The 22,340-nt window shown below is 40.5% G+C and overlaps 1 protein-coding gene across 4 annotated transcripts in view; it reads right to left on the reverse strand.

Annotated features, from left to right (window-relative positions):
* The window catches only part of zfhx3b (zinc finger homeobox 3b), a 312,657-nt gene that overhangs the window by 44,914 nt on the left and 245,403 nt on the right, over nucleotides 1-22,340 (reverse strand). For all 4 annotated transcript variants that reach the window (XM_017303941.2, XM_017303940.2, XM_008405336.3 and 1 more), the window contains one exon: nucleotides 16,212-16,443. In XM_017303941.2, coding sequence (XP_017159430.2) covers nucleotides 16,212-16,443 — 232 coding nt within the window. The remainder of the gene's footprint in view (nucleotides 1-16,211; nucleotides 16,444-22,340) is intronic.

Here is a 22,340-nt window from a genome sequence, read left to right on the forward strand (position 1 = left end):
GCATGACAGCAATCCACTTTGACCATGGAGCTTACCACTGTGCAACAGGAATATCTGTGCACCAGCCAGTAAACCTGTGACTCGTGTTCAGAACAGACAATATCAAAGAGTCTCAGAGGAGGGAAAGAACATGAGACGTAAGTAGTCGTCGGAAGCGGGAGAAGTGATTTTGACTCTGCACAGAAATACCGGCTGCATCTTGAGTAGCCTAAGGCCATAAGGAAATGTGGGCTTTATAATAATGAATAATAGTGGATCTCAGTGACTTTCAGGTTCTTATTTTTTTACATGCTCCAAAGAAACGAACACAGTTTTTTAAGAATAATTCATCTGAATTAAATAGGATGGGAATCTTAAAGATTAGCTATTTAGATGATTTGGGCCTCTGTGAACGTAAGCAGAAGACAGGAAGGTTCAGCTGTGTTTTAAAAATTCTCGTCCATTTAGTCTAGTATAGACGCTTTGCCTTGTTTCCTTCAGAGACTTTATGTACACTCATGAAACTGGAAGCATTATAGGAAATATTCTAGAGGGGGAGAATTTAAAAAAATTTTAACATCTTGATAAGTAACTGCATTAAGTCTACTCGTCTCTGGAAGCCACATTATTGACAAACTACCTCAGGGATTAGTGCTGTCATAATTTGGAAACATACCCTAAAGACATGAGGGGTAGGTTTAGACAATAGGTTGCAGCAGCAGTCCCTTCTGCCCCTCTGGCCTGTCCTCATTGACCCCCATCTCGTCACCTCCCAGGCTTCTGGTTGGCTTTCCACCCCCTGGCTGAGTGTGAAAGTCCAGCTGGCACATTGACAGTCTCTGCACCTCAAATGAACAAACTGGAGCTGCATTAAAGCCCCCATATTGTTTATAATGAGCTCCTTCCAAATGTGCATTCTGAAGGAGCAAACACACAGACTCACTCGCCTACCACACAATAAGAAGAAACATGTTTTTGTGTTCATTTATAAGACATAATGTCACCCCCAACACCCACCCACCTCCACACAACAACACACATGCACAGACTTATAAATTGCAGTCACATCCCCCTGCTAGAAGGGGATGATAATTGCGGACGGCCAATAAATTACTGCTGCCTCCACATCAATTATAAGCATCACGTCTGGCAATGAGGAAAATGAGATCTTGTGACAAATTTCATGAGGCTTGGCTGCCCAGCAGCCTTTCTTAACATGCTACAGATAGCAATCCCTTATCTAGCCCCTGTAATGGGGAGCTACGGATAGAGAGATGGAGCTGCAGCCATTTAATTAAAAAGCTTGGGGTAGGGGGTGGAGAGGTGTAATTCATCGAAAAAGCACAGGAAGGAGACAAAGCCTTTGTCTGCAATACATATTTTGCTCAGTATTGTTGTTCATCACAAAGTTTGGATAACCTCTGAAAACAGCTGAATATTTTCACAGTCCTTGTGTCATTTCTTACTATTTTTTCCCCTTTTGCTTCTTTGTTTTTAATATTTCCAATGGGTTTTTTTTGTTGTTGTTGTTTTTTTGTTTTGTTTTTGTTTTTACTTCTTCTTAGAAACGGATGACTGCAGTGGACAGACAATGGCATTGAATGAAATGGCCCCTGCACCTAATTGTATTCCCACCTGGGAAAGGCAGACAAGGGCGGAGGTTTCAGGAGCACAGCAATGAGGATTTATGGCAGAAGGGGAGACGGCAAAATAAAACACCGAAAGGGATGGCCCTTAAATCTCATTCCCAGTGCAATATTCATTGTAGTTGCAATCGGGCGTGCTGATACAGCGCCGGGGAAAAAAAATGGCCGCATGTGTTCAAATTATGGCTGTACTCTCTACTAATATTTAACATCATTAGAAAATCATTAGAAAACCATCATAAAACCTGGGATTATGACCAGAGCATTAAACACAATGATTATTCAGTGTGTTCCTTCCCCGCTTCGCCTTGGAAATGAGATTTGTGCCGCAATGGCAATGTAGGGGAAACGTATGAATATTTTTCATAATTACGGTAACATTTGAAAAACATTGGCTCGCGTGAATTACTATACCATTATAAAGTCATGTTTGTCTGCCCAAAAGCAAAGCTTTCAATGAGGCTTTGCATGGGATATCATTAAAGCAGTTGCACAGGGGGCTCGGTAATACCAATATATTAACAACATTTAACCTTCCAAAGCTTATGCAGTTAGATGGCAGCAGATGCTTGAAAACAGTGCTCCAGGAATATTTATGGGGGTTTTAATGATTTACATATTTTAGTTTTCTTCTTGTTGATCACTACGATCTGACTGTGGTTTTAAAAGGTGGTGCATGTTTAAAAGACAGGCTGCATTCACAGCGGGATAGATTCAAAGCATGGGAGAGAAACTTCAAATTATAGATATCATTTTTAAGATAAACGTCTGAAAAGTGGAAGAAATATTACATTTTGGCTTTTAATGCAGCAAACAGGAGTTTACATGTCTCCGACCGTATGCTGAGGAAAAAAGAGACCCAATACAGTTGAGTCTTTAGTTTTTGGGATTTCTCGGCAGCCCCATTATCAACAGCAGCCATCAGCACAAAGATAAAAGATCCTAATGGAGCTGGCCCTAGTAGAGATGAAAGGTGCAGAGATGGCACACTGTTATGAATCTCTAATGCAGCCTATGTTTCGAAGGTAATGACTAACTCTCAGGCCTCTTACACAGGCATACCTGCTTAGGGCACAGACAATAAAGGTTGCCTCTTTCTTGTCAGTGAGTTGTAACACAGAGGAGCCTTTCCCTCTGAGGAACTGTGCAAAAATCCACTAAGGCATTTTTTTTTTTTTTTAGTTAAACACATTTCTGGGTTTACTTTAATTTATCTAAGGAATCGGTTCAAAGCAGAAACTGAATTCGTCTAGGAGTGCGTACACCTCGTTGAACGGATAACAGCCGTCAGGACTACACCTTGAAATGGCAGATGGCAGTATTGGCTGAACATGCAATCCTTTTAATTCCAGAGCCTTTTCTAAACACTAAACACTAAACGCTAAACTGCGCTCATTTTACTTCAAGTGAAGCCCATAAACATATTCTTTTTGGGTCAGCATGAACAGGAGGCTAATGTAAGAGCAATCTCTTGTCAAGCTTTTCAGACTAATTGAACTGACACTTATGAGAACCAATCTTTTTTTAAATGCATTACTTGGCAGATATTCTGGCTTTTGTCCCTTCAAAGTTTGCCAGGAGGAAAAAAAAAACCCATGCCCTTTGAACAACACAGAGAGGTGAAAATACATGGTGAGAGGAGTCTTTTCTCCAGTCTCTTTCACAGAACCTAATGGATTGTGAGCACTTAATGCATTAATCAATCAATATCTCTCACTGTACATCAGTAGCGTGACTAAGTTATGAATGACCTTTGCAACAAGAAAAGGACACTTAAATGCACACAAGATTGCTCCTTGGTTAGCGACTTGGGCCCGGTTTTGCCATGCATGATTACACTTTCGTAAGTCACAGAGCCGTTAACAGTCCACTCAATACACCGAGGTGCGTCATTATATTTCTTTGAACAAAAATTTGCTTGTGATAGACCGTAACTTAGAGGCATCTTTAGAAATATGCTTCCTTTCCTTTTATGCATGAATCTATCCAGTTCTATACTCAGCAGCTGCTTTATTATGTACACAAGATTACTACCAAGTAGGTATTCTTTTTTACAGCTACCTTAGCCCTTTGTGGCATCCATATGGCAAATCTGCACATCCAAGATGTGATTTTCCAGTTCCTCCACATCCCAACTGAGATATGGTGTCATGTTCAAGAAACCAGATTTAGATGATTTGAGCCTTGTGACATGGTACATTATCCTGCTGGAATTAGCCATCAGAAGATGGGAACCTTGTGGTCGCAGAAGGGTGAAGTGGTCAGCAGCAATGCTCAGATAGGTTGTGCCATTTTAATTATGACCGCTTGGTACTAATGGGCCCAAGAAAATATTCCCCATAGCATTACACCACCATTACCAGCCTGAGCTGTTTGTACAAGCCAAGATGGATCCATGCTTTACATCAAATCTTAACCCTATCATATGACTTCTGCCGCTGAAATCCAGACCCACGGGACCAGGCAGCATTGATTATCGAGAAATATTGGGAAGCCGAATTGCAGTATTCTGTTCTTTGCTGGTACAAGTGGTCGTCAGTGTGATCTAGAGCAGTGGCTCGTCCGTTTCAATTTTCCATGTTGGTGCTGGCTTCCTCTCATGTGATGGGCTAATTGTCTTGACAGGCAGTTGAGCAGGTGTACCTAACAAAGTTGCTGGTGAGGGGATAGCTACATTTTCCATCATAGAAGATCTACAAATGAAATTCTACTTTATGAACTATTATGTAGTACTAAGAGCAGGCTTAATTACTTGTGAACAAATTATCATGGAAGGTGAGTGCTTCTCTTTGTTGAATGGCTCATATAATTCAAATATGGCCCCTGTCTTCAAAAAAACACAATAAGAAAGGATAAATTGTTGTTAAAAGGTGACTTATACCTCATTGGTTACACATGTCAAGTACTTTTCAATAGTGCAGCAATTTGGAGGGTTGTTGAATTATTAGTGATTTCAATTTATGGCTATTTTGCTATTAGGCAAAAAGGCACAAAAAAAAATACTGAAGACTGTTATTATATTCTACTTTCTACCTTCTGAAAAGCTTGCTATAAAGAAATAATCTAAATAAATATCTAAATCATTACAAAGACCACATGTAAATCATTGCCCTCACTACTTATCCACGACAGCAGTGCAGAGAGAAAAGAAACATGAGGGCAGAATGAACTGTAGAGGATAACGATGATGGCGAAGGAAGGAATGGAGGTATGGGGTGGATTATGATAAAGTGCAGGAGCAGGGGGGCAAGTTTTTTTTTGGCCTGTCGTGACTCTGAGTACCAGAGCATGGAGGTGAAGCGAGACAAAGTGGAACGGACAGGAACTGACTGCAGAGTCAGAAAAAAAAGAAGATCCCAGAACAAGAGCGCAAACTGATGCTATTGTGACCAATGAACAAAGGCCTTAAAAAAGTGACTGCATAGGGCCCTTAAACAAAGACGCTATTGCCATTCACTCTCCCTCGTCTAATTAGATTCTTTTGGCCGGTTTAACATGACAAAAACCGGCCCATTTTTCTTAATTCTGGCTGCCGTCCTGGCCGCCGTATCACCTTTAATCGAGTAAAGCCTCAGAGTGCAGGCTCGTACGTTAGACTGACAGCGACTTGTGACATGGATTCAGACACATTCGCTGTGTTCTCTGTTCAACATTTCACACACAAATATGTGCCCCATCTCAGCTTTCCCAACTGCTTGAAATATTCACCACATGCATGACAAGGGCTCATTTCCCAAGAAACCCTCACTCGGTCAGGAGCTGCTTTACAGCTTTGACCAACCTGGATTGGGAAGAAAATATCTTCAAGAATACTTAATATTTTCAAGGAGATTTCACATCACATTGCAAATAAAACTTTATGCTTTTTCTTCTGATGCAAGCAAACTCTGTTTTCAACAGCTCACAGAAAACATGGTCTTTTTTTTTAACAATCACTAAAAGTTAACAAAACTGATTCAGAGAAGAAAAATGTAGGTAAAAGCAAAAATTGTTGATCCTGCAGCTCTAAGGTTCTTGTACTTTAGATGGTTTGTGGTATTACAATGGTCTTCTATTAGTTACAAAAAAACACATGGTGAATTATTCATCAACCAAAGACTATTAGCATAGGAAAGCAAAACTAAAACAGAAAATATTTTCCTTGTCCTTATTTTATCAGACAAGTCATGATTAGTACATCTAGAATAATTACTCAGCTCAGCATAATTTTAATATAACAACATATTTTTTAAAACACTACTTGATTTAAGCACATTCTAATAATAAAAAAAGGCCTCCTCCCCATAACGGTCACTGTGCTGCTGAATTTACTTGATGCATCCTGCTGCATGCTTACTGGGCAGCAGGTATGAAGGCTGACATTCACTTGCTTTCTAGATTATGGATCAATGCATCTCAATGCTTCAAATGACAAAATATGCAGAGAACAGTTAAAAGCAACGCGTATGTCAACAGCAAATTGAAGAATGAGAACCTTGTTTTATTCTAAGGTCCTTATGTTTTGTCTGTGATGTCAACAGAAAGAAATCCTTTCCAACTACAAAGAATCATTTTGCTGAATATCTTGTGCTGCTTCTCATAACAGAGAAGTCTACAAAGCTAAATGTGAGTAAATTACGTACATATTCTTTAATGATCATGGAAAGTTTATTTCTTAAAAAAAAAACTCTTCTGACAATACATACAAAATAAAATAAAAAGTTGTTTGAGACAAACTAGTACGTTATTGGTTGAAACATTCTCATTGCCCTCAAATCCTTTCTGAAGTCCAGGTGCGCACCTATAGTGTAAATGACAGGCTTCGTTTACCTGCCCAGGTTAAATCTCATTAATCCCAAATGCTAATCCTAGCCATTCTGCGTCTTTGAGCTTAAAGCTCAGACAAACACAAACAGTAATATATCTGACGGACCCAAAGGAACACGGATAATGTCCCACCTGAGTCTTGGATCATCTTCTGAAAAGCAGGCAGTTACATCTTCTGTGTTGCTGAAATCATGAACAAATCTTTAGAAAACTTTGCTTTAATGGCATAATTAATGTCTGCTAAGTCTTGTTTAAGACAAGACGGCTGTGTTCATAATCCAAAAGCAAGCTTCTGAAAGCCTCAGATCTGAAAAGTGCTGTGTGATCAGTGGCATCCTCCTGTGGCGTCACAACCGAACCTGGTGCGAAACTGTTTGTTTGCTGCCAACATCCAGCTGAGGGGAGAGCCAGGCAGCCGGGGTGTCGGAGGAAACTAGTCAAATCCAGAATAATTTTCAGTATCCATCTGTGGAAAGTTCCCTCTAATGTCACACACACCAACACACTGCAGAGCTGTCCTCCCACTCGCATTATCCTTTTTGTGTTTTTCACCAAACTCATCCATTTCTCTTCATCCATCCTCCTCTCACCCTCCTCAGGTGGTGTGTAGTGTGCTGTCAAGCACTGCATGAATCAATGACTGGTGCTCACGCCCACAGGTAAAGGTTAGAGAGGTTCACTATTGAATTATTTCTGCACTTCTCTCATTGCTGCCATCTGCCTGGCTGCTTTTAGTTGATGTGGTTGAGGCACTGGAGGGGACTCTTTGCTAATGCATCGGAAACATAGATGTGTGTGTGTGTGTGTGTGGGGGGTGGGTGCGTGTCTCTGTGTGTGTGATTCCTGTTTAAATGTTTTTTTGGACAGTAATGATGTTTTCTTCGCATGTAACTAGCATAACATAAAACTGCACATTAAGCAGCTGTTCACAAACACCCTTCTGTAGGCTCAGCTCTCTCCTCATGTCCATCTATTAGACAGCAGATAATGATTTACAACATATGTGCTGTTAGCCAGTCTTTGTTTCATCTGCCTTTATTCTAATGGAGCCTTCGGATTTGAGGCCAGATAGGGCATCCTTCACTCCGCTTTTGTTTTGCTGTCAGCAAAGCTGATCATCTCTGCTGGACCCCAAGCTGAACAGATCGTGCCCTTTGATCCACCAGTTATCTCTGGGGGGCAAAAACAGCCTTATTAAAAATGGCTAAATAAAACTTTTCTGCCTAGGCTCAATACTTCCCAAACTTCACCCCCCCCCACGCCCCCTCTCCCCGTTTCAAATTGAGCTGCCTAATTCTGACAGCAAGCAGCGTTGTTAAACCCAATACCAAAACACTGAAACAAATGAAGCAATCCAAGTGTATAACAATTTATTGGTCGTATTTCCTAGATTACCTGGCACACACTTGCGCTACGATCAATATCACAGATGAGAAGGGGCTGGATGTACAGTGATAATGTGAGCCTTAGGGGAAAGTTCAAGTAAGGATTATGTAGGAAACCTTTAAAAAATGAAATATTACAACTACTACACAGGGGCAAACAAGACTGGGAGTATCTGTAGTTTAGTGTAAACATAACTGATCATTTTTGCCAGCATAGACAGTGCAAAAGTCTCGAGTCATTCCTCATTTCTTTTTGGGTTTTTTTTTCATATTAATAATACTGCTTTTTATGATTTTAAATTTTTCACACACAAAAATGTTTCTAAATTCACGGCATGAACTGGTGTTATTTGTACACCTAACAGACAACTAAGCACATAACTCATTTGAAATTATATCTTTAAAGATTTTGTTCACGGAAGCTTGTCCGACTCGATCTGTTTTTTTTTGTTGTTGTTTTTCTTTGTTTTGTTTCTTTAGTTAAATATGAAAATCAATAAAAGTAGCACATATTTGTATTTCACCATTAACTTGGTGATTCCAAAAGAACTACGGTGCCTTTGAAAAATATTACATTTTCCTACATTAGAAACACAGATGTTAATGTATCTCAGAGGAATTTTATATGATAAAAACAAAGTAGCTCATAACTGTGGAGTGAAAGATAAAGAATGCAACGTTTTTAAACTTTATTATCAACAAAATAGGAGATGTATGGCATTAGTTTGCATGTGGGCCCCTTAAATCTGATTCCTCTAAATAAAATACAACTCTTATGTTATATTATATTGTGGAAAGGTTTGAAATAAGTTAGCGCAACAGTAAAGCTACCAAATCATGGCCTTCCACCTAAATGGACATTCAACACTTCTACTGTAACCTTTAGCATAGCTACAGAGGAGAATTATTTGTATGTAAATCTATTCATAATGCACTCTACTAAATTAGATTTTATGGAAGTGCAGCAAGAAGAATGGCACTGTTAAAAGACAACCATGACACGATCTACTAAAATGAGGCCAAAATGTATTGTTTTGGCCTAGACGTAAACAATGTGTTTGGTGGGATAATAACCCTGCATACCATCCTCGCTGTGACACATGGTTGTCCCATCATTATGCTATGGGGATGCTTTTCTTCAGCAGCTGCTCAGAGATAAAAATAGATAATGATATATATGCAAGAAAACCTGTTAGAGGCTACAGAAGATTTGAGAGTTGGGCTGAGGTTCCCCTTCCAATAACAGGGCAAAAATCCAGAGCTACTTTGTGAAGCAAACAACAGTTCAATGTAAACCCAGACATATTGCAAAAATAGGATGCAGAAAACACTGAAGAGTTGGTAAATCATGGATTTGATCTAACAGATCTAAGGTTTTCAAGCAATTTAAGATTTTTTTTAATAAAAAAAAAAAAAATATATCTTTATACATATTTTTCTTCTATTTCACAAGACTACTTTGTCTCGGTCTATTACATAAAATGGCAACATGAGCCTTTGTACTGTGAATTAACACAATAAAAAATCAACTGTTACAGCATATGGTATAGCATACACTTAGAATATATCAGGTAACAATTATTGCCCTCCTAACAGTACTTTGTGATATGATTATTGCACACACTGGTATTGTGTTGATGGTGTATGCGCAACATATTGTGCAGCCTTACTCTAAGGTATTGTTTTTTTGTTTTTTTAATTGTGTTTTATTTTATTCATGACTTTCAGATTTTGTTTATCTGCTGCTGTAGGTGTTTTCGACCTCTTCTTTTGTCCTCTACGTGTCAACATTCCTCTTGTTTTTATGAACACAACGCATAAAATGCGGTCATGGTCAGGCACACGTTCAAGATAGAGAGAGACAAATCCTCAGAAAAGTTAAACAACAATGATTTAGACTACAAAAATTACAAGATACTCTGGCTTAAAACGTTTAAAAATGTATAATATGTTTTCATTCAGAATAAGTCATGCTTAACAAGCCAATGTTGACATGACATTAACACACTTATATGGCGAATTATAACTGCTTGGTTGTTTACTCGGTAAGACAGGTGCATAAAAACGCTTACATTCATGAATACAAAACTTTCATCTGAAAGCTGGAAATCTGTTTCTTCTTCATCTCATCTACCTGTGACAGAGACATGACCGCTGCTATAATTAAACCCATCACAACCATTATGTCTCTGGCACCTAATCTATTCCCTCCTCCGCTGTCTGTCTGTAACCACAGACTTCCCGCCTCAGCCCTGACTGACAGACCCTGTGGAGGCTGTGGTCACTCTGAGTGACTGACATGAGGGGCAGCGAGGCTACTGCATTACCCCCGTCTCCTCCCGGCGAGCTCCTCCGGATCATTCAATCCAGCACCTCACACCACTGATCGCCACCTCTGCTCCAGTATCCAGCAGCAAAGCCGCTGGCCCCCGAAAATAGAACTCATTAACACGTTTAGTAAGTACAAATGAGATGACAGTCTCCTGATGGACTGTCTATCTTTTGGATCAGCTTTCAAAGAGAGCGCGCCGTAATGACAAGAGAGGGGGAAACCAATATTATAATGTGCTTTCGGCCTCCTCTAAAAATGGTCTCGATGACAGGGAGAGCCTCCTGCAGCCACACATGGCCTGAATTTCAGTGCAGACACCTAGGTGTGTGCCTCGTTTATGGGCATGCGAGTTTGCAAAGTAAAATGTGGTGCATACTTACACCCACGTGGCATAACTGACAGTGAAAGAAATTAGGCGAAGGCCAGAAAACAAACAGAGCACAAACTCGGAGGTCCTGCCATGGGTACGGCTCTCTGCTGCTAAACTAACAGACTTTCTCCGTCACTTCACAAATATCCTGTCTTTGTATATTTATGACATCGGTGATCTTTTGATCATCTGGCAGGGACAGAGTGTCAGGCAGGAGTGGCAATGAAAATCTGAACACCATACATTCCTGTGCACAGCTAGAGTGGTGGCTTTTAGGTCAATTTGCCATAACAAGAGGGGCACAGGGAGGATTTTATATCAAGCCAGTGGTAGAGGAGGCAGGAGACTTCAGTGTGGTAGTTTTAGCAGAGGGGTCACATAAATGCTAAAATCCTACACTGGAAAATCTATAAAGCCATCATTTTGGCTTTTTAATAAATGTCTAGTCTTCTGTAATATTTTCAAAATGAAAAGTAATGTATTTATGAATTTCCTGGCACGTTACGCAGACAGCAAACAATTTCCTATGCTGCCTTGATGCCCTTCGGACAGGGATTAGAAGGCAGGCGACTGACAGAGGTCTGAGTGAGCTGTGGGCCCTCTGGGGCCCTGCTCATCCAGGCCTGCACAGCCCTCATCCTCATATCCACTCTGCATCAGTGGGGCAATAACAGTCTTTATTAAAAGCGCATTGCAGCAGTGTCTGCCCATACAACTTACTTTCAGATTGCCCATAATGTGGCATGTAGAAAGGGTCTGGTGGTTGGGGGCTACAATATCCTGTTCCTGGAAAGGTTTGCTTTGCATTTTAACAAGCATGAATAAAGAAGGACATTCCAGAAACGGCTACCGTCTGTTTCTCTCTTGCCTGTGGGGAGCAGCAGCTCAGACTGTGGACGTCGCATGCCATCCAAGCGTGGCCTGGCTCACCTCTGATTGTACCTGAATTTCAAAGTTGTAGCATGGCCACAGGTCACAGATTGTATGAGAGGAGGGCAGAAGAAAGAAAGAAAGAAAAAAAAACTCATCTTTGATCTGGTGCAAAAACAAGCAGAAGCAAAAGATGAAACAGTAGGATAATCAGTATATTAGAACTTGTAAGTCAATTAACTACCATTAAAAAAACTAATTTGTCATCTATGCTTTGTAAAGTTATTTTCCACATTCATCAGTTTTTTTTTAATCTTTAGGGAATATTCTATTTATTGTCTGCTATAAAAATGGGATAAAGTTCGACATTAAAAACCGGTTTATTGGAGGCATTGACAAAACAAAACCCAAAATACTTTCCTTTTTGTATCATAATTGAAACATTAGGCCTTTATAGTCATGTGTTCATAAGATTTTCATCAAACAAAAAGGTCAGAATCGTATGCATTAAGAGAAACTTGTGGCAGAAATTCAGTAAAAACAGCTGACTCATGAACTATACCTAAATACTTAAGTATCACAGATGGCAAACACAACAGCTTCCAATAAAAAAGAAAAACATTATCCATAATATACTGTAAATTTTTTAAAATCTAACACTGTATTATTGACTCATATTTAAACTAAAATATTTTCAGAACATATTTTTATGAAAGAAGCAATCTTGGAATTCTATGAAAACTCTTAAAAGTAATGTGTAGCCTCTTGGACTTGGATGGTCAAATCTTAGTCTAGCATTCGATAGGCACGGTTTTTGAGCTAACTTACAGCTTATTTAAAGAAACAGAGATCTCAGAAATCTGCTTCCTGAGTCATTAAATGTTATGCATGAAATTAATGTTTGCAGGCATGTAGACAGATTCTGAAAGTAGCAAACAAAGGGATGCTGATCTAGTTTGGGGGCTTCACGCTTCAATTAGAATAACTACATAGCAGTTATGTGTAACAAACGAAAGAATAACACCTCCAAAAACAATTGTTTAACTTAAAACACTCGAGTATTTACTTTCACTCAGACAAGACACAATGACTGGTGGCTTCCCAGGTGGCCCCAGCCCTGTTCCTCTTCTTTCCAGCCTCTCCGACTCGCAGACAGGGATTTCCTTCTGCGAAGAGAGCCAAGCCGTCACAGCCCAGCGATCAAGGGCCTGCCATCTGTGACTGAGGCAGATTTACAGCAGGAGCTAATCCTCACTGTCAGCCACGTTTGTTCTCCATCTCTGCCTCCTTCATACACATGCATAAAAACGCACATTTATACACACACACACCAGAAAAATACTAATATTTCACCATCTTCAAACACTCTGCGCCCCTGCTTCTGTCTCGTCGTCTATTTCGTAGACAGGCAAAAACCAAGCGTCACTCTTTAGTTTACTTTGCCCTTTTAAAAGTCATGCTCTCATTCTGCTCTATGCTAAAAAAAAAATAATAGTATTTGATTAAGTGCGACGAAACCCCAATGTGTCACAGAGCTATATGCCCTGGGAGTATCATCATTGAAATAGAGTCATTATAGGCGGGAGTGTGTCAGTAGTTCTCAAATGTGAGCTACCCAAACATGTTTTTCCATCTGGACTTGCATTCATTTTTATTCTGAGTGTCCATATGACTTTCTATGTAGAGAGCCTGGAAAGATGACATCTAGCACCGGTTGCCTCACTCGTTTTTGTTTTTTTTTCCACTGAACATCTAAACACACGACACAGTTTGCTCTCAGGCGCCAGAAGCATCTTTCATCTCCCGTGAATGTGCCCCATGCATGTCGCCATCTTCTCTGAGTATCTGTTCACATTGAGCCACTTTTCGTAAAACTGCAGATTAGTGCGGGTGTCTTGGTTTAAGTCAAACACGAGGTTTACTCAGTGACCTTTGCACACATGGCAGATGTGTGGGGCTGAGGTCCCTTGGAGACTTCCTTTGTTTCGCCACAGATAAAGGGTTAAAGAAGACAAATGAAGGTGGGGCCACAGAGCAACATGCCTCAGCAGCACATTTATAGTATAAGCAAGAATGAAAACAATGCAGGGACTTTTGTGCATGTATTTTCTAATTAAAAATAAAAGTTCTGCTGTCCTTGCCTTCTTTGGACTTTATGCTCAGTGGGGATTTGAGGCTCCAAATTCCTGTTATCCATATTTGCTGCATCCTCATGAGAGGCCATGACATGAAAAGAAGTATTATACCCATAGTGCTCAGTGATGTAGTTCAGAATTATGCCTTTGTTGTTAATAAAAAAGTAAGAGATTTCCTACCTCCTGTCAATATTTGCAATATGTGTTTGATAATAAACTATTATTTTTATTTTATTTTGAAGGTTATCTGAGGAAGTGAGGTATAAACCTAACACCTAAACCAGCAGAGAAAGAGTTCCTAGATCAAACCAGAAAGTAATAAGACCCAAATAGATGAGTCAAAAATCCTTGATCAGCTCAGAAACCAGTCAGTGTTCAACCACTGTAGCAACTATAACAAAAATACAAAAGACAGAAGTGTAAAATAAGTGACAGAGAGGGAATAATGAAGTATTGCTCAAAAGAAGGAAAGGCTCGGGCTCAGAAAAGAGGATGCTGCTTTAAGGCAACCTACACAGCTGTGGCTATCCAGAAGAAAGTGCAAAGTAAGCGCTTTTTGATATTACAGTTGAAGACTGTCACTGTGGTAATTTAAATCAAAATAAGTATGTTTTCACTGTGTAAAACAAACAGGGGTGTTGCTAAATAATTGACTCCCGTAAATAATAATACTGGGTCACAGTCACTGATCTTGAATTTGATCATGGTTTTGGAAAGCAGAAGAGTAAAAGGGATACCCCAACTATATTACTTCAAGGGTATTAAAATATCTGAAAAAAAATATGACTTTCTGAAAAATATGACAATTTGCACTGATGTTGTACATGTTTAGACAAAAATATTTCTGACAAAGACTGAAAAGTAAAATGAGTATTAAGTGTCTAACTCATGCTACCACTAGAAGACCTTCATTGGATTATTTCCCTAATTGAAAAAGAATGTTTGACCGGATCAGAAACAAATACTCTGTCCCAAAATGATGGAGTGCCCATGCCCTGCCAATAGGTGGCAACAATACCAACTTAAAGCTCACAAACATGAGCATATAAAAGAACAAAGGAAGTGATTTATCCAAACCAGCACTCACTGGGTTTTCAGGCAGTAACATTTTCAGCACCTGATTGATGCGTGTCAATAGGGTCAACAAAAAACTAACCAGAGAAACATGAGAAGCAACTTTTTAGAGTCCATGCAGATTCTTAAAACTCAAAATTTATATATAAAAAAATAAATAAAAATATTCACTTTCAAATGTTACTTTAGATAACATTCTAGTTATTCTCACTGAAAGTCCAGTTGGCCTGTGGAAATTCAGTACAAAGTATGAAGGAAACATTTAGTCAATGATACATCTAAGACAGTTCCTTCTCCCTCGAATAATTAAACACTATAGTAAAGCTGTAGGTCTTATAAAGAAAAGGACAGGCTTCACAATTAATTTTGTCCTTGAGTCATTATCAAACTGCATGGTGAACCTTTAAACACCCTGACAGGAAAAAGATTCCAGTGGTCTGTTTTAGTAAGTGAGGGTTCTTGTAATTCGATGAGGTTCTGAAGGGCTGTAAGCATTTGTACATGTGTAATGCACACTGCCTGACTCGAGGCTTGAATTCCTAATTTGGACATAGATATGGCCATCTAAGACGTAAAAGTAAAAAAAATAAAATAAGAAGAGGACGACGTAAATGGCCTATCATTTACTAAAAACAATTTGCAAACAGCACAACTCTTCTCTCTATCCTGAAAACAAAAAAAAAAATATCCCTACCCCCATCCCTTTTAACCTAAATGCCCCTTCCTCTTGCCTTTGCATGTTCGCCTGTCCACTGTACTGTAGTCATTAACATATTTGGAGTGCAGTGAGCAGAAAGCTTAATTGTCCCTAATTGCTCAGCTAAATATGTTCTCTAATGATTTGCTTCAGATCTGTGACTGCCTTTTGCGCAATTTCCCGGCCGCTGGCTTCATTATCCCTGCCTCCTTGGAACAAAGCGTCTTCACAGGCTGGCCCTTTTTTTTTTTTTCACCCACATAACACAGACAGCGAGTATGTGTGCGAGGGAAGTAAATGGTTCCTTCTTGGAGGGACACACAATAGAGGCCCTTTGTCAAGACACAGAACTTAAAGTGATTAGAAAACCAAATCTCTACTAAGAAAGCGTGTTAATTGACCACAGCTCACTCCTCCTAATCAGTCCGTAATAAATGGACAGTGGAGGCACTTTGTTTTTGCCAAGCTACAGTTGAGGCAGTGTCTGTTTTTTGGTGTACTTGTTTAGAAAGCCACTGCTGTTGTTCAGCGTCTCCTTCTCCATACATAATGTTCTATCTTAATGTGTCTCTAATGGCTAAAAAGGGACAGCTTCCATTAACAGGGAGTTGTGCCTTGGCAGGAATATTTTGTAGTAAATCATATTTGCAGCTAAAAATTGAATGGAAAAAAAGTTATGCATATGTTGCTTATTTTTGTCATTTAGTTCAATCAGGGTAAAAGGGCTGTCCAAAAGTAGGAATATTCAAATAAACAAAAAAGTAACACGAAAATCGAAAGGTTTAGGTGCACACATCAGATAGGACATATGAATCTTCTTGACTGAGCCACTAAATGACAGTTCATGAATAAAGTTGCATAAAAGAATAAAAAACAAAGAAATGCACACGTAAAGAGCCAAAAGGTCATGTCCTGACCTGTGTCTGAAGAAGGGCATTTGCGGATGGTGAAAATGGAGCTAAGGTCCTCGTCCTCCTCCGGCAGGCCCTTCTGCAAGCGCTGAAGCTTCCTGAGGCTCTCGCTGCGTTGGTGCTTCATGGAGCGCACGTGTTGGATGAGGTTGAGTTTGGCCTTGGTCGAGTAGTTGCACAGCACGCAGTGGTAGTAGCAGGCATCTCCCTCCACCGCATTTTCATGCTGCTGCAGGTGCTGAGGGAGGAAAGAAGGATGACGGAGCAAAAGAGAGAGAGAGAAAGAGAGAGAGAGACAAGAAGGAGAGAGAAGAAAGAAGTTATTGTGGATGGCAGATAGCTGGCCAGGCACCACCGACTCACTTTCACTCACACAGCTGGCAAATGAACAAATCAATTCCCAATCACGGGCCCGTTGTTTAACATCCAGACCTCTTTCACTTCAAGACAACTGTTTGGACTGCACACTTGTCTGAGTGAGTGTCTGTTTCATGGGCTAACAGGACAGGAGAAGCCAGGGAGGCACGCAAACCTCAGGGGGCCCAAGGGTGGGCAGGAATAGCATCAGCCATCCTTCAGAAGCCGCGGGTCCGCAGCCTCACAGACGGAAGGAAGCATTGATCCCCTTCACTCAACAGAAGCTTCCCGTCTCTGAAAAAGGAAACTCCAAACATCTGCCTGTTTCACGCATGGGATACTAAATATTGATCATAGCGAGTTAAATTCTTGCTCTCATAGAGAAACAGAGGCAAAGTCAGTCTGTGGCGAAGCAGGAGGGGGGGACTGAGTGCAATCAGAGGGATAACAGAACATTCCCCAACAGGAGGACAATCTTCGCAAAACAGAAAATCGCCATCGGTATTGACCCCGACACTTAACAGCACGCCCTGTCCGGCCTCCAGCCTGTCCCTCTGTAGAGTCACAACATGCATAACACCCCATAGTGACACCGTGCCACCACAACCACTCGTCACACCGCCAAGCCCCAATCTAATTACCTCCTGCATGACTCAATCAATGATGCAAGGCCAACACAATATGGCTGGGCCTGGTGTGAGCAACGGAGTTATTGACCATTATCCTAAAGCATCACACTGATGCATGTATGCAATAAAAGTCCCTCACTCTGTATGTGTCACGCCCGTCATTTGTCATACTCGTATGAAACTGGGATGCCTTGCTGTGGATTTCTGTGGATAGAATCAATGTCAGTTCCCAAGTTTTCCTCTTTTCCCTTTAATTTTATTGACTCCTGTGTATGTAGTGTGAGCCACGTTTTGAGAGGGGAAAATATCTTTGTTAACGTCATCATGTTCCAATTATTTTTGGATGATTTGAAAAGTCAAAGTTTTTAAATTCCAAAAAATTCTAAATTGATGCCTTGTTACCGTGAGTTCATTGTCTAAAAGAGTAAAAAAAAAAAAAATGTCAATCTATTTTTCTGGGACAAATTAAAACAAAGACTGGTCAACATTGTATCCCATTAAGATGATTTTCTTTCCCTTAATGTCCAGTGTTTTAAGGGAATGGTTAAACAAACAAGTTATTAATAGAAATGAAAGAAAAACCAAACAGGACATGGAACGCATCACGACTTTAAAACCAACTAAAATGGCTTGTGGAAAACTAAGCCTGCGTACGATTAAGCTTAGAGAACAAATCGACTGCTTTTAGCTGACTGCTGAGTATTTTTCACCCGCACCTTCAGACTATAATCTTCTAACATTATTTGCCCTAAATGTTCACCTGCATGATCAGAATATGGTTCTACTTATGAAAAGGAAATTGAGCTACCCTCTCCTGAACTAGATGGCCCGTTCCGTTGGCTGTAATACGTAAAAGCAATGGAAATATCACACATTTAACTGCATTACCTTCAAATCAGGTGTTGACAGCCTGGTACAGAAAAAGAGTCATAACAATATTATGCCTCCCTAAAATGCTTTTGTCCCTTTCTCCTAATGTTTAATTTTCTGGCAATATTGTAATGTTGCCATGGGGTTTTCTGAGCTATTGTGTTTCATTCTTTTTGGTTTCACATTTCTCACTTCTACACCTAAAATGTGCATTAAGACACCGCTTCCAGGAAAAGGAATAGGAGATTTTTTTTCCTCTTTGTGAGCCCCACAGCTCAGTGTAATAGAGTTATTAGGTGATTGTAAAAAGCTCTGTGTGCTCTCCTTTCTCGCCTCGTTTTAAGCCATCCATGATGTCATGAATAGGTGTTGCTGGATACTGTGGGGGCCCTCCTCCTTCTCCTCCTTTTTGCGCTCTACACAAATATTGCATCAGAAATAAGGTAGAGGGAAATATGAGACAGATTCAGTTATAGATGACAGCAAATCAGTCAAATTGCTTTTAGTCACAGCAGATGTCTTGAATTAAAAAGGGCTGCTGCCGCAAATGACTCAAGGCTCCAAAAATCTACGAGAAGACAAGTTTTAAAAAATGACAGCACCTGACTGCAACTTCAAAGCCAGTCTCATGAGGAAGGGGGGGAAAAATCCTGAGAGTTTTATAGTTCCCCATAAAAAGCACAAGGTTTATATAGGAGTGAACTTGAGACCGCCTGCCCCGCAATCGACCATAATTCACTATAAACCTGACTGGTCAGGGAGATGGTCTCAGTGGGGCCAAAAGCAGCCTGCCCTGCTGCTTGTAGCTCTGTCTACTATCTCAAATGATTACACCTGTAAACCAACACTTTCACCATCTCTGCATCGGCCGTGACCTGCAGCAGTCTGGGGCATTTCTGCGTCAGTGAAACAGGAAGGGAATCATGCCTAATGAAGAGCGAGGTGGTCTCTGCTCATTTAGCATTCAGGACCTAAGTCTTAGGCATAATTGTGTATTGCATAAGAGAGCAGCACAGAGACAGCCAGCAGCCCCTCTGATCATCACGCTCACAAGCTTCCTCTGATTCTCAGTGGATTCCTTGAATTATCCATGCGAGATTCCTGGGATCACATCTAAAAGCACAAATATATATTGGATATTCTCTCAGGCCAGCTCCAGGTCTCACTCAGACATCCACACTTTGAATGTGAAACATAATAATGCATGAGACGGGGCTTGTGTCTGTTTCCTATGAACCTTCAATGAAGTCCCCGGATGATAAATCACCTCCAACTCGAGAGGAGGAATTTGGCAGCTTAATGAAAAAGTCATGTTGGCCTAGGAGGACTTGTGCTGCCTGACTCTGGGGTCTCTTACTGCCCTATCAAGGCCCCAACAGGAGGGGTGCCGTGGTGCTTTGGGGCGGGGGTGTGGGCGCTTGATTGCCTCGGTTGCAGTGATTTCAGTAGCACTTACCGCATTTAAGTAGTGGGTGCAGCTGAGGGATTTTAATGTAAGACTGGCTATAAAGCAACAAAAGCGAGACATACTAAAAGCATAATAACAGTATATGTGTAAAACAAAATATGTTCGCAACGGTAAGTTGATTTGTGACAATTATTTTAAACAAAATGTAATTTATGTTAATGGAAAGGGACAGAACTCTACATATTAGTCCAACAACAAGAATCTTAAAACATTCAACCACTATTTACGAAAGTGTATTTCCTTGACCCTTTATCAAATCACAATCATGACTTGGAGTGTTGTTGTAATTTTATTTGACAAACTAATGGAAGAAGTGCATAGTGATAAATAGGAGAAAAAATAATTAATGCTTTTCAACATTTTTTTTTTTTCTGAAATGAAATATGAAAAGCGTGGCATGTGTTTGTATCCAGCCACCTGAGTCAATATTTCATAGAAACACCCTCTGCTGAAATTACAGTTTTATGTCTATTGTAGTTTGTCTATTTTGGCACATCTAAAGGTTATCCTTAATCCTTTTATTAAACAGCATGATCTCAGTCAGACTGGAGAATTAGTCTGCGAGTATCAATTTTATTCTTATTTTTAGTTATTTCTAGTCCTCTAGCTTTCCTGTTCCGACTGAAGAATAACCAGCATGATGCTGCCACTGCCATGTTTCACAGTGAGAGTGCGTCAACAGCGATGTGTGGCTTTAATTTCCCTCTACCGATAGGAAGGGAAACTCTGCATGTGGAACAAAAAGTTAATTCTTGATCTGACCACAACAGATTCCAGAACCAAAACAGCTGCACTTATACTGACTACACTAGATTTTTATTACGAGCTACAAGATCAAAGCAGACTAAATACAAATGAACGCCACAGCTTTAAGGTTTCTTGTTGCATTATTTCACCCTTTCTTTGCACATCAGATTTATGTACTACTTTTAGTAGTCTATTAAATAAACTCCTGGTAAAGTACCGGCATTTGCACAGTACTTGTAACAAAAAGTTCAAGGGGTGTCAATACTTTTGCAAGGCACTGTAGGTGTTCACAGTGGTAGAAGGTCCAGTTCTCAGCTTCATTTTATCTTCATGGTCTAAAATTGCAATCGAGGCGTTTTAAACCTCTCTCCCTGATGAAGGCCCTCATCTCTCATTGTGGAGGCTGAAGCAGTGCTCTGTGCTTTTTCAGGTAAAGAGGGACAGGGGCGGTGTGGGCACCACCCCATCCTCTCTCTCACAACTCCACGCTGCTCCTTGCCCTCTGAGTGGGCACACATACGCCTGTATCAGTTACAACGCCCACCCAGGGCACGGCATACATCTGCATTTCCAGCCACTTAAATGCAAAGTAAAAGTGCACCTTTAACACAGAATAGTGTGGTTGCCGGGAGAGTCCAGCTAATACAAGATTAAGGGGGTATTACTGGAAGGATGGAAGGGAGTAAGAAAGCCGGTAATTTCAAAGAATGGCTCCCAAAGGAGCCGGTAATATAGCACGCGCCTGCAACAAACACATGCAAAAAGTATAGACAAAAAGAGCATCAGGACTGTTCACACACAGACACACAAAAACACACTCACACAGTCACATGCCATTATGATCATAGCCTAATTTCCACCATTAAATTTGGCAGTGCTGTTAATACAAAATTAATGCATTAAAACAGATTACTATCTGTGAGCTAAATAGCTATCAATTCCAAGAGAGCTGCCAAATTCCCTGTGAGAGCCAGCGAGTATCTGCTTGGATATTGCTTTGTAATTGTCTCCCTGATTCTCAGCACTAAAAGCTCTCCTCTGACTGTGTGTGTGTGTGTGTGTGTGTGTGTGTGTGTGTGTGTGTGTGTGTGTGTGTGTGTGTGTGTGTGTGTGTGTGTGTGTGTGTGCGTGTGTGTGTGTGGGCACACGCATGCATGCATTTTATGAGAGGCATACATGGTTTAGAAAGCTACAATTCACACCTGACGCCATGCAAAGTACTGTAACAAGGCAGACATGAGAAAATTAGATCATTGAAATCACAGAGGTACGAAACAGGTTTTGACTTCCTGTTGGAATAAGTCATACAGCACCTTTTGTTATGCGACCACAGTGAGGTCATAGCAGTAGTTATAAAGTATGACATAACCGTTATTTTTCTATGAAGGAAGACAAGGTAGAGCATCCCGTGGCGTTGAAAAACCCCACAACAGTAAGAAGCAGAAGAAAATACTCCTTGTCGGTATGATCATGTAGATACAGAGCTGAGAATAGTTTAATCAAATGAAATACCTAAAAAGTTTGTCAGCCTGTGTGTATGTGCATGTGTGAGTAAGTCCATTCACAGAAATCTACTGGGATCTTGATTATCATAGCTTGTGCACCGGGATTCCCCTGGAACACAAGCCGGTTATTTAGCAAAGCAGTGACTACGAGAAGCAGTCAGTTCTTGCAGTTTTGGCTGGTGATGTTCTGTCTGCCAGCAGCACGAACAACAGCTTAAACCACAAAGGCCCCCACTGGGTGCCAAGTACATTGGCTGCTTTGAATTAGGCAGAGCGAGTTACAACACGCCTAAAAGTTAGGTTGTGGCTTAAGGAGACTGTGTATTCCAGGCATAAACTGCATACCTACCGCTTCCTGAACCTCATCCCCACCCGTGTCCTTTCGTTCCCTTTGCTCTTTAATCCCAGCCACCCCTCCACTGCATCCTGTCCCTGTGTCTCAAAGCCCATAATGTGCTATGTTGCTTCCTTTACTGCAGAAATGATCCATCACTACCGGTGGATAAAAACAGCCTGTATATTTGTCTCTTGGAGTGGATACAGGAGCGGAACGGACCTC

This window comes from Poecilia reticulata, chromosome 3 (assembly GCF_904066995.2).
Source record: "Poecilia reticulata chromosome 3, P_reticulata-male-v2, whole genome shotgun sequence".
NCBI lineage: Eukaryota > Metazoa > Chordata > Actinopteri > Cyprinodontiformes > Poeciliidae > Poecilia > Poecilia reticulata.